Below are 12621 nucleotides of genomic sequence, written 5' to 3'. Positions count from 1 at the left end.
AATAGCCTGATTGATGCAGGTAGAACTGAGCTCTGTTGTGTTGGAGGCAGGAATAGGAGAAGCTCTGTGCATGATCACACAACAAGATCTACCAGACACAGACACACACCTGCAGTTTATGTTGAAGTTTCATTAGTTTTTTATTCAAATAAACTGGTTTGGAAACATTTTCTCTTGTCCTATTTTGCTATTTGTTTTGTTACTTAAATGAATTAACTTTATATTTTGATCTGTTTATGTAATTTTCAAATATTAAATGATTGATAATTTGATCAGTTACTCAGTACTTGAGTAAACTTTTTACCAAACACTTTTCTACTGTTACTTGAAGAGTTGCCTCAATTTTTTCGTGTATGTTTGAGAAAGTCTTTAATCTCCATGGCAACCATTCAGCTGTGCAAAACGCCTGGTTGGACTTAGCTCCGCCTTTGAGATGCAGCTTCTCCTCAGAGCTTCAGTTTCCAAACTTCCACCTCACAGAGGATCCCTCTCCCTTAACTCCCCTCTCAGTCCCTTCAGACTAGCCAGCAGCAATTAGCAAACACCAACTTCTCAGTGAAACACTGGGAAAAATGTTGAAGTATTAATAGAGGAATCCTGCTGAGAAGACTTCCTGGAGGCGGAGTTTCAGGAAGAGGAGGAGTTCTTAAAGAGACAGAGGCCCAGTTTCAAGGCGCAGTAGGTGCCTCCACAAGATGTTGACCATCCTTATGGCCAAAGCCTCCATACGTTTCATTGTTTGACGATTGTGGTTGATTTGGAGGAAAACCATTTTAAACTGATTGTTTCAATAATTTAACATGTTCTGATGTTTTTATGTAGGGTCCACAATATTAGTGATGTTCCAGTAGCAGCAGCATTATCTGGGCATGTGGCTATTTGACGCTGCAGGTGTAACAAGCGTTATATACTTGTCAATAAGTGCAGAACATGACATGATATTAAGGTCAATAAAAACCTCACAGCCATAAATGTTACACATGGAAAACCGTAATAAAATAATACCAAACCCTCAGTAAACACCTGACAGGTGAAACTAAATATTGATTTTATTTACATTTTCTTCTGTTTTTCTGCTTATCCTGGTGAAAATATTCATATTGTATAAAGTTTTTCACACAGATATAAAAATCCACTGCACTATTTTAGTTTATTGTCACAACTAAGTTTAGTCTAACTACTATTGAGACGAGATATTTCTACCTGTTGCTCGTTGTCACTTCTCGTCTCTCCAGGTCTGTAGATGCCAAAAGTTAAAGTAAAACTCAGACAATCACAGATCAACCAATAATTTATTCAACCAATCAAAAGCATGAAATCACACCAACATCCCAACATGATCATTGATCACCACGAACAAAAGGAAACATTAACCACCTTGATGAAGATACGTCTTCAGAGAGCATCGTGTTTCACCCAGTTATCTTCTTAACCTGGGGTTCGATCAAACCCCAGGTTAAGAACCACTGTCACAAGCAAACGGTCCACTCAACATTTAATCTGACTAATTTTATTTGTATTTTTACCTTCTAATTATTTTTCACTAATCTGTCTTGAGCTCATCAGTTTGTAAAACAACAGATAAGATCAAATTTTAGAGTCGATGCCCTGAAGAAAAAACCAAACCGGTCCAACCAGATTCAGTTCTGGATGTCACTTCCTGTTTAAAGATCAAACCTTTGGAACGGCTTTGATCAGAACATGTGGACTGGGCCGAACCGCTGAAGGTGTTTTCCACTGTTTGACTGACAGCTGAAAAGGATGTTTCATTTTTAAAAGCATTTATTCAAATTTTATTAGCAGAAAATCAATATTCACTCAACAGCGCTGTAAAACATTTGAAGGTAGTAACGCACTTCCATCTCAGGATACAGAAACATGCCGCTAAGCATTCTGGGAAATAGTTCCCTCTCCTGTCTTTTTCTTCTTTCAGTTTTTTAATTGTTAACCTAAAAACTCAGTTTATTCAACTCTCTGACAAAATGAATAAAAAGTTAACACAATTTATACTGCTGTAAGTTTATCTTTCACAACTCACATTTAGGTTCAAAATTTAAAACTGGCTAAATTTATTTGACTTAAAGAGTGAAGACAGTAGACACAACTCAATATGGCTCAAATGTTTTACAGTGGATTTAAAATATTAAGATGAATTAAAATCCCAGAGATACAAATGCTACACATGAACACAGATTAGTAATCCCTCAGTAAATATCCACTTTAATAAAAATGTGATGCCAAATATTTACCTTATTTACATTGGTTTACTTTATATTGATAACCTGTAATGATAATTTGTGAAAGTTTCCCTATTTTATAAAAAGAAAATCTATTGACACAGACTAAATGTACTGAAAACAACCATAAGTCCCTGAAGTAATTAAAATAAACAAGTAAAAACAGATTAAATCATATTTCCAGCAGAGATTAGATTCATTCTCATATTTGGCCACTAGGGGGCAGCAGTTTTATTAGCTGGACCGACTCTGAGCAGACGGACCTTTATGTCTGCAGGCAGCCCTCCTCCAACCAGTTTAACTTTAATCTGCAGAGGAAAACATGACATCTATGTTAGATAGAGTCATTTAAAATCTTAGAATTAAAAATTGGTTTGTGTTAAAGTCCAGGACTTCACTGACCGCGTTCTCAATTTCATTCTTGTCTTTCAGTGACAGCGTAGTCGAGATCTTCAGCTTCAGAACCGTAAGATGAGCTGGAAGAACAAGAGATCAACATGGTATAAATAACTACTTCCTGTTACTTTCAGGCCTGTTTTCATCCTACTTACATGTTTTAGGAGGAGGACTTGGAGTCGCTATGGAGGGAACTGGGATAACAACAGCAGAAACATCATGAGCTCAGGAAATAAAACGTAAGATAAATCCAAGATAAAAAAAGAAAAATAAACTACTCACTGTTTGAAACCCTCACAAGGACACATCGAAGTTCAGACTGGTAGACAGAACTGGAGGCACTATGGAGATAATTTAACACAAAACTTTAATATTAAACTCTTTTTGAAATGGCCATTAAATAATGTTCAAAATAACTATAAAGGACACATATTATGCAAAATCTACTTTTTTGGTTCTTAAGTACATGTTTTTGTGTACTTTGAGTGTCCATCCATCCATTTTCTTACACCCTTGTCCCTCAGTGGGGTCAGGAGGTGCTGGTGCCTCTCCAGCTAACGTACCGGGCGAGAGGCGGGGTCACCCTGGACAGGTCGCCAGTCTGTCGCAGGGCAACACAGAGACAAACAACCATGCACACACACACTCACACCTAGGGACAATTTAGAGAGGCCAATTAACCTGACAGTCATGTTTTTGGACTGTGGGAGGAAACTGGAGTACCCGGAGAAAACCCACCATGCACAGGGAGAACATGCAAACTCCATGCAGAAAGACCGGGGCCGGGAATCGAACCCAGAACCTTCTTGCTGCAAGGCAACAGCTCTACCAAGCTCTATCAAGGACTGTGCAGTCCTTGATAGAGCTAAAAAATATTTTTGCCAAATAAATTATGTCACCAATAATAAGTATTTGCATTATGGAGGGCATAATGGTTTGTATTTTTGCAGAAACTATTTTTCCATGAACTATTTACAAAATCTGAGATTCCAACAAACTACAAATCTCTGTATTTGTGTCTCTCCACCTTCAGACCGGATGGTTCTCACCTGTCAGGTTCTGTTCTGAAGCCTCCACTGTTTGCTTTACCATTTTGTCCACCAGGGGGCAGTGTTCACACACCTGAGTTTCAACCTTTTGCTAGTCTGTAGCTACAATGAAGCTCATAATCTGTTTCATTCAGTGGTGAAAGTAGCTTTGAATTCTTGGGTTTACAATAACTAAAACTCATCACTGCCTCATTTTGCTCTGTCTCTCTATTCGTGTGTTTTACAAAGGAAAGTCCAAACCTAAACGAACAAAAATGTATTCATGTTTTACTTTACTGCACGCTGCGCATTTCTGCTATTTTCTAAGGCAGAAATTAGACCTTGATGTGAAAAACAATTAATTGTTCAAATAGGCAGCTGGCATGTATGAATCAATGACATTAGCTTGCTGTAGTTAAATCTTTAAAAGTCAGCAAAGGTTTTATTTTTATATGGTCACATAATATGTTGTTCTGAATACCCTGGAAATTCCCCTTAACCTCCCATGTACACACACACACATGAATTAGACATGAATGTTATGTTTTGATATTGATATCCTGCTATTGCTTTGCTAGTAGCATCGAGCCTTTTGCTTCTGTTAGCGCTGTGTGCTACCTTTTAGCTTCCTCTTTGAGAATATAACTGTTCTGCATGTTTTGGATGTAATTATTTCGCTTGTTTTTGTCTTGGGGAACAAATGATGCAAAAGCATTCAGTGGTGTTAGTGTTGAGGAAAATAAATATTTTTTGTGTTTAATACAGTTAAATCTTACGACATGTGAAAATAGTGGCTTAACCAAGAATCCTTTGGATAAAATCTTAGAGGGCCTGCAGAAAAGAATGTCTGTTATCAGGGAGGAACCACGTCATGAATTAACTTTGGCACACAGGCAGCGAAGAGACACCTCAAGTCATCTCTCTCAGTGAAAACACTAACACTTAAGAACAAACAAAACTAACAACACAATACTAAAAATAATTGCAATTTAGTTAGGTAAACGAATGTCTGTTTTAGTGTGTTTTGAAATGTATGTGTTGGCAATGTGATTTTATACTTTTAAATGTTAGAATAAACTCTGAAAATGCATGACGTGGAGCTCTGATTGTTAACTGTGGCTTTTTCTTCCACGGGAGGATAAGAGATTACAACGAGCCAGAACTTGATTATTTTTATTCTTTACATTAGCTAACTCATGAATTATCTCAAGGCTTTGTTTACTTCATTCATATTGTAGCATTGATATTTGAATAATCATCTGATTTGTATGGACAGTAGTTAAACTACGCTCCATTTTGTAGGTAGTTGGTATGGATGGAGATGGTTTAAATACAGTAATAACAGCATTGAGATGCATTAATTTAAATGTGTGGTTCTGCAGGCTTGTTCTCTGGATCAGATTCTGACTCCAACATGTCAGAATCTAATAAACTTTGAAGAAGAAAGTTTCTCTGCCAGTATATAATGTGTTATCGCTGTCAAACTACAGAAATGGCTGAATGGGGTGGAGAGGAGCCCTCTGTGACCTGTAGGGGGCGGGGCTTGAAATGTCTCATTTACATTTAAAACGCAGCTAAACGAGTTGATGTAAAACCTCAGAACAGGAATAAACAAGGGATCTGTGAAGCTACAATAACCAGGAATTCAGAATAAAACATTGCAGTTCACCTTTATACAGACCATAAGTAAATGGTTTATGTAAATGCATGATATATCCACTTTAAATCTAATGTATTTTGAGTTGTATTTTAGTTATTTAGCCATATCAAAAGTCATTTTGTATCAATGAATATCAAAATAATTTTTAACTTTTGTACTTGTACATTTCAAAACCTGTACTTTGTACTTTTACTTTATTTTTACTTTGCACTTTGTTACTTTTGTAAGTATCTATATTTCTACTTAAGTAGAGAATATGAGGATTTTTTAAACTTCTGATCAGATCAGATACTGACTTTGCCTGGACAGCAAAACAGATGGGATGAGTTTCATTATCAGCATATTGACTGAAAGACGGCGTCCATGTCAGGGTGAAATATCCTGAACCAGATGAACTCTTGACCATGTTGACCGGTCCGCTGAACAGGAGCTCAGTGATCCTTTAACACACAGGAAACACATCAGTCTCTTTGGTTAGATGTGCTAAATGCCGTCAAACCAGCCTTAAAAATTATCTTTAAAATGTGATTTTCACCATGAATTATGTCATAAACTTACCTCTGATTATAAACAATATTTATTTTCTACTCACACAGACTGAGTCGCCTCTGCTCTGATGTTGATTTCTATCATCTCATTAACGTCTATGAAGAACTGAGCTCCATGTTCAGGAGTTGGAGGCAGAAACCTGGGCAGATATTCACCTGCTGTGCAGGACGGAGCTGCAGGATCCACTGGAGCAACGCAGGGAAAAATTATTCAGATTAAATCATGAAACACATTAAAAAACACATTAAAAACACATTAATGTGCTTTTTAATGTGTTTCATTAGTTGGTATGAACAAAAACTACGTTCATACCAACATTTTAAACGTTTGTTTAAAAGATAAATTCAGTGAAGTCACACATTGGTTCATCTGATCCATCTTTAACATTTTAAAAGCTTGATGTCCTTAAATAATCTTTAGTTATTGATCAGCTTTAAACAGATAATTATTAAATATTACATTTATTGACATCAGTGCTGCTGTTTGGCAGTAAAACAAGCTGATTGAAACATGAAATCAAACCTTTGAAAACAAACTGGACAGGGATTTGGCTCATGAAGCTGCTGGGGCTCCATGAAAATGTTGAACCATCGTATCGAGTCAGACTGATGGTCTGTGTGGGAAAATCCTCCATCATCAGCTGAACTGCATATGAACCTTCAAAGCTGCTGCTGGTTGGACTGAATGACAGAGAACAAGGCTGGAAGAGGACAGAGAGAGAGAAAGATAAACTATGTTATATTTGATGTTCTCCGTTATGGATTTATGTTGTTTTTATTCATATAACAATAATTGTTTTTATTTAAAAGGTTTCAAAGTAATGTTTCCTCATTAGTCATTTATAGTTAAATAATCAGTAAAGTTTGTTTCATTAACTGTAAACATTTTCTGTTGCATTGCTGCAACCTGACACCAACATTTATTACTCACTGATGACAGACTGAGGACAGACGGAGGTGTACAGGTGTAGCACTCATAGTTATCAGGAATGGATCCATATCTGCATTGAACATTGTCTCCATCAGGGTCAAAGGTCAACAAGTTGATAGTCCTCTGACAGTTTGAAGGAACTCTGAGAGAAACAGAAACAAACATCACAAAAAACAAACAATCTGCTCAAATTATTTTATTTACATCAGGAATCTTCAGTATCTCGCCTGATTTGTATTTCAGTGTTTTCATTATGTTTTAGTTTTTTTTGCTCCATGAATCTTTTTGATCTCTTTTAAAGATAAAACAAATTCACAGCATTTGGATGTCATTTCCAAACTATTTCTAATTATTAAAGCTTCATGATTAGGATTTTAAAGAAATAATTAAAACTATTAACTGAACTATTCTTCATGTTCAACTAGAGACACCAACTGTTTCTGAATAGTTATTAACATGATGTAAAAACTGAATTACCTCATAACAGGGATGATGGTGGTCTGTGGTGATGAGTTCGGTCTGTTGATGTCGGATCGTTTTCTCAGCTCCCATTTTACCAAAAATCGTGGTGTTGTAATGCCGTTTCTGTTAATTATCCAGTTGTAAGGTTGCCACCTTTAACAGAAGATGTTGGGAAGATTTCTGATGTTACTCAGAGTTTCTGAAACACATAAAACTTTACAGAGCAGCAGACCAGAAAACTGACAGGAGATTTAATTCAGTAGAAATTTTAGATTTAGTCACTTTATGGGAACATCTGAGAAATGTTAGATATTTTTGTTGAGATTCAGTTACCCGTTCCAATAATAGTCAAACTTCCAACCAGTGACTTATCGGTGTATTCTCTCAGACACCATTCACCGCTGCTTTCATCAATCTTGTTAGAACCCCACCATGACTGAAGCTCTGCACATGAGCTGGAGCTCACCTTAAAGCGACGCACAGTCTGCACATTTAAAGTGAAGAAATGTTAAATACAATACTTGAAAAAGGACAAGAAAGAAACTTCAGAAAATCTGAACTTACTGTAAAACTGCTTCCTTGTACATCTTTAGTGGTGTGGGTAAAAACACCACCAGTATAACCAGCTTCTGTCCAGCTGACCATCACCATCATCATCATCATCAGCACAGAGAGCAACATGATGAACGAATCGGTTCTGCTAACTAAGATCAGATCATCAGAGACAGTCGGCTTTATACAGTCACTCCTTATTCTCTCTGTTTCCTGTTGGAAACATGGAAACATCTTTTTATAGACTGTATTTACATAATGAACCAGGAAATGTCGACACCTGATTCATAATAAGAAAAACATTTCCTAGGAGGTAAAATTTGCTCTTCAAACTGAAAAATATTAAATCTATTTCTGCTTCATCTCAATGTTTCCAAGTCCTGCAGCTCCACCAGGTTCATTATTTATCTCTCCTGGTCATTTTTTGTATCTCAGTGAATATTTAAGATGTTCACAGATCAGAGCTGATCACTACCAGTTCACCACTGGTTTCACCAGATACAAACTTTAATGGCTGCAGACCAGCAGTTTATCTCTGCAGGAACATGGATTATATCCAATATATAATCCATGTTATGGTTTTTGTTTTTATATCAATTTATCTTAGTTTGGTGGAAAATCTTCCGCAGTCTGTTTTTAACTGTGAATCTATAAATGATCAGATTATTTAAAGATATTTATATATTTAATTTGCTCTTCTGCCTGCTGACTTTAAAACTCAGTAGTTTTAGTCCTTTTTTCTTTTTTGTCCAGACATTTCAATGAACATGGTGTTTTTTACACTTCTACGAAAGATGGAAAGGTAGAACAACATCATGCAAAATGTTATTTTGCATGATGTTTATAAATGTACACTTCCTTATTTGTTTACATATTTTTGCAGGTGTGTGGAAATCACCTAACAGATGACCATTACTTTCCTTTCTATATCCTCCTCAGTTGAACTTCTCTTTTTGTCCAACATTCACTATGTTCTAGTTTGAAAATGTTATTTAGGTTTGAAAAGTTTAAATGTCTTTCATTCTTTTTTATTCTTTTTATTTTATTCTTTATCTCTGTAATATGAGAAAATCATTTTGTCTACCTGTTATGACTGGTTCAAGGTCAGAACATGCAGTGGTTAAGGTGTAGAAAATGAATATTTATTAAAAACTACAATGACTGTGATGTCAGTGGCGTAAAGCAAATGGTTGGATGTGTTGAAGTGCAAAAACAAAGACAAACTCAAATGTGCAAGAGGAAGCAGAGCAGCAGAGGCATCAGGAGGCAGAGAGGCGACCCAGAAGGTGGAGACGACCAGCTTTAAATGTCCTGAGCTCCAGATCAGCAGATCAGCTAAACCTGTAGAGGAGAAGAACCAGACAAACACCAAAACACCTGGAACCTGGAGGCCCATAGCACTGACCTTCAACCAGAGTCGGGTTGTAACCATTTAAATTTACTGAGTTACATTTACAGAAGTAACTTTTTATGAAAACATGTGCTTTTAGAAGTACATTCTATACTGTTCTTTTTACTTTTACTTGAGTAATTTTATTATGACACATTTTTACTGCTGAGTAAAATTTCTGGATTTTCTACCCACTGAATGAAAAACATGTTTTAACCAAAAAATTCACCACCAGAAGTTTTTTATTTAAAGAACTGGATTTGGGTATTTGTTTATTCCTTATAGAAATTCCCATTTTGTCCTCAACTAATAAAAATAGTATTATTAGTTATAATAATATTAAAAGTTTGTTTAGGGCACACTATGTTATTTTTATTCAAGGCAAACAGAACCTTGTCATATTTTGAAAGAGTTCTTGTTAAAAACCCAAGTGCAGAAAGTCACTAGAGAGTTTATAAGTTTAATAAAATAAAGAGAGATGAATAAAATCCTCAGTAAGGATCAGGGTAGAGAGAGAGATGGGAGGGGAGGACCAGGGAATGAAGTAAACAAATTAACAAGGATCAAAAATAAATACAATGGCTAACCAAAGTGAGATAAAACAAAAATAAATAATTGTTAGAGAAGACTGATCCAATTTAAACAGGGGTGAAATAAACAGAAAACAAAAAGCAGAGCATAAAAAAACAAGTGATCAAAATGTAAATAGTAAAAACCCAAATAATCCAGGATCCTGATAAACCTGCCATCTTCCTGGACTGAATGATGGAAAGACGTTTTCATGCTGTTTATACTTTTGAATTTTTGTTTCAAAATATGCACAGAAAACTTCCAGACATCTTTAAATTGTAAGCAGGGATGAATAAAACATTGAGGTCCAGTTCTGTTGGATTTTTTTTTATTATTATTATTTCTACAGGTTTGAGGTAAAATTAAAGAGAAAGTTCTTTTCACAAATGGATGTTGACATGGATAAAGAGTATGAAGCAACAGATATGATCAATTTCCAGGCACATTCAAATAACTTTAAAAAAAAAAACTGGTCCGACAAGGGAAAGCACAGTACACCTGTAGGTTTGTTTTTCTTTTTTTCTTTTTTTTTTGCTGATGTCACAAAACAGGAAGAGGCTGAGCCAATGCGGCTCGCATTAGATGGCCTGAAAAATGCATTTCTGTAGGTTTAAAAGAAAAAAAAGTTTAAAAAACTTGAGAATAATCTGAGAATCAAATTCAAATGAACAAGGAAGAAAACAAAAAATAAACCAAGAAACTAAACTAAAAGGAATGAACTAGTATGGCAACACCTTAGTAGCAATAATGAACACAGAAAAATGAAATAAACCTGGCAAGATATGGAAAATAAAACCCAAAACAACCTTAAATCATGACAGCTGTTATGTCTGTATCTTAAAGTAATGATGAATTAACATGTTTACATTTTATATAACAGCAACATGCTGGATTCAGCTTTCCAGATCAATGGTCTTCAGTTGTTCAGAGCGGACAACAATGAACATTCGGGGAAAACACGGGGAGGAGGACTCTACATGTACGTGAATGAAGGTTGGTTACGAACAGTGGACTAGTTAAAAGCTGCTGCTCTGAGGCAATAGAAGTCATGACAGTAAAATGTCAGTCGTATGATCTGCCTAGGGAGTTTACTGCGGTGTTCGTCGCCATTGTTTACATCCCACCGGGTGCTAACGGTAACAAAGCATTGAAGGAGCTACATGACACCGATAGCTCACTGCAGATGAAGTACCCAGAGGCGTTTTATGTGGTTGAGGGGGATTTTAACCACGTGAAACTGACGGGTACTCTGCCCAGTTTTTACCAGCAGATGGCCTTTCCTACACGGGAAAACAACCCTCTGGACTGTGTACACACCAACATTCACGGTGAGTACAGAGCTCTTCCTCACCCTCATCTTGGCCTCTCTGACCATATCTCTATCCTGCTGGCACCATCATATCGTCCACTGATGAGACGGATTAGACCAACAAAGAAGACAGAAGACAGTCACTGTGTGGCCCAGAGATGCAGCCTTTGTGTTCCAGGACTGTTTTCAGCCCACAGATTGGCAGATTTTCTGAGAGGCAGCTACTTATGAGGGAGAGGTGGACCTGGAGGAATACACCTCCTCTGTTCTGGGCTTCATCTCCAAGTGTGCTGATGATGTCTGCCCAGGACAGTAACCTGCTACCCAAACCAGAAACCCTTGCTGAATGCTGAGGTGAGAGCTCTTCTGAAAGCCAGGCCGGGTACTGACAGACTCTGCACATCAGCTGTCGGAGGTGTTGGCGGACATCTTCAACGCCTCACTGTCACTGTGGAGTCATTCAAGCTCCACAGTGACAAGCCTGAATGACTACCAGCCTATAGCCTCAACATCGATATTCATGATGTGCTTCAAGAGGTTAGTCATGAATCACATCAAGGACTCCATCGACGTCACTGTGGACCCCCATCAGGAGGAACCGCTCCACTGCTGACACCATTTTATCGGTGATCCACACAGCCCTCACCCATCTGGAGAGCAGGAACTCCTACATCTGTCTGCTCTTCCTAGATTTCTTCTCAGCATTCAACATCATCATCCCAGAGACCCTGGTGGAGAAGCTCTCCTCTCTTGGACTGAGTTCCACACTGGGGAACTGGATTCTGGACTTCTTGAACAACAGACCTCAGACTGTCAGGATCCACAACACCATACCCTCGTCCATCACCCTCAGCACTGGCTCGCTGCAGGGGCTGCGTGCTGAACCCCCTCCTCTTTACTCTGCTGACTTATTACTGCTCGGCAAGACACCCCAGCTGTCATATAGTGAAGTTTGCCGACGACACAGCAGTAGTGGGACGCATCCTGAACAGTGATGAGTCCATATATAGAGAGGAGGTTGAACACCTGATGCATTGGACAGAGAAAATAACCGCGGCATCAACGTGAAGAAGACCAAGGAGATGGTGGTGGATTTCAGAAGAGACAATGATCCTCTTTGGCCCCGATACATCGGAGGAGCAGCTGTGGAGGTGGTCTCCAGCTACAGGTACCTGGGTGTGCATATATCCAGTGACCTCACCTGGAGTCCCAACACCTTCTGTCTGGTCAGGAAGCCATCAGCGTCTCCACTTCCTCAGGAAGCTGTGGAGAGCTGGGCTCAGGAACTCAGTCCTGAGGAGCTTCTATAGCTGTGTGGTGGAGAGCGTTCTCTACACCTGCATCACCGTGTAGCACAGCAGCTAATGGATGATGGTGGTAGGAGTTTGTCAGCTGTCACTTCAGGAGCTTCCCACCATCGAAGTAGGAAAGTTTGCGTGAATGGGTGACTGAATGTAGTGTGAAGCCCTTCGGGGTTCTCTACACTTGATTAAGCACTATAAACAATATGGAGCTTCTATCACTGTGTGGTGGAGAAC

General features: G+C 38.0%; 1 protein-coding gene across 1 annotated transcript; it reads right to left on the bottom strand.

Moving 5' to 3' along the window:
- Nucleotides 1-1273: 1273 nt before the first annotated feature.
- Nucleotides 1274-7363, bottom strand: LOC145548864 (uncharacterized). Its single transcript, XM_081599928.1, has 8 exons — nt 7278-7363; nt 6801-6942; nt 6393-6570; nt 5914-6055; nt 5618-5761; nt 2789-2974; nt 2640-2713; nt 1274-2545 (listed from the first exon to the last, which is right to left on the bottom strand). The coding sequence occupies exons 1-6, from the start codon at nt 7280-7282 to the stop codon at nt 2908-2910; spliced, it is 678 nt and encodes a 225-aa protein (XP_081456054.1). The 5' UTR covers nt 7283-7363; the 3' UTR covers nt 1274-2545; nt 2640-2713; nt 2789-2907.
- Between the last annotated feature and the right edge of the window lie 5258 nt (nt 7364-12621).

This window comes from Poecilia reticulata, chromosome 18 (genome assembly GCF_904066995.2).
Source record: "Poecilia reticulata chromosome 18, P_reticulata-male-v2, whole genome shotgun sequence".
Lineage (NCBI taxonomy): Eukaryota > Metazoa > Chordata > Actinopteri > Cyprinodontiformes > Poeciliidae > Poecilia > Poecilia reticulata.
The sequence above is the reverse complement of the archived record's forward strand: the minus strand, read 5'-3'. Positions and strand labels throughout refer to the sequence as shown.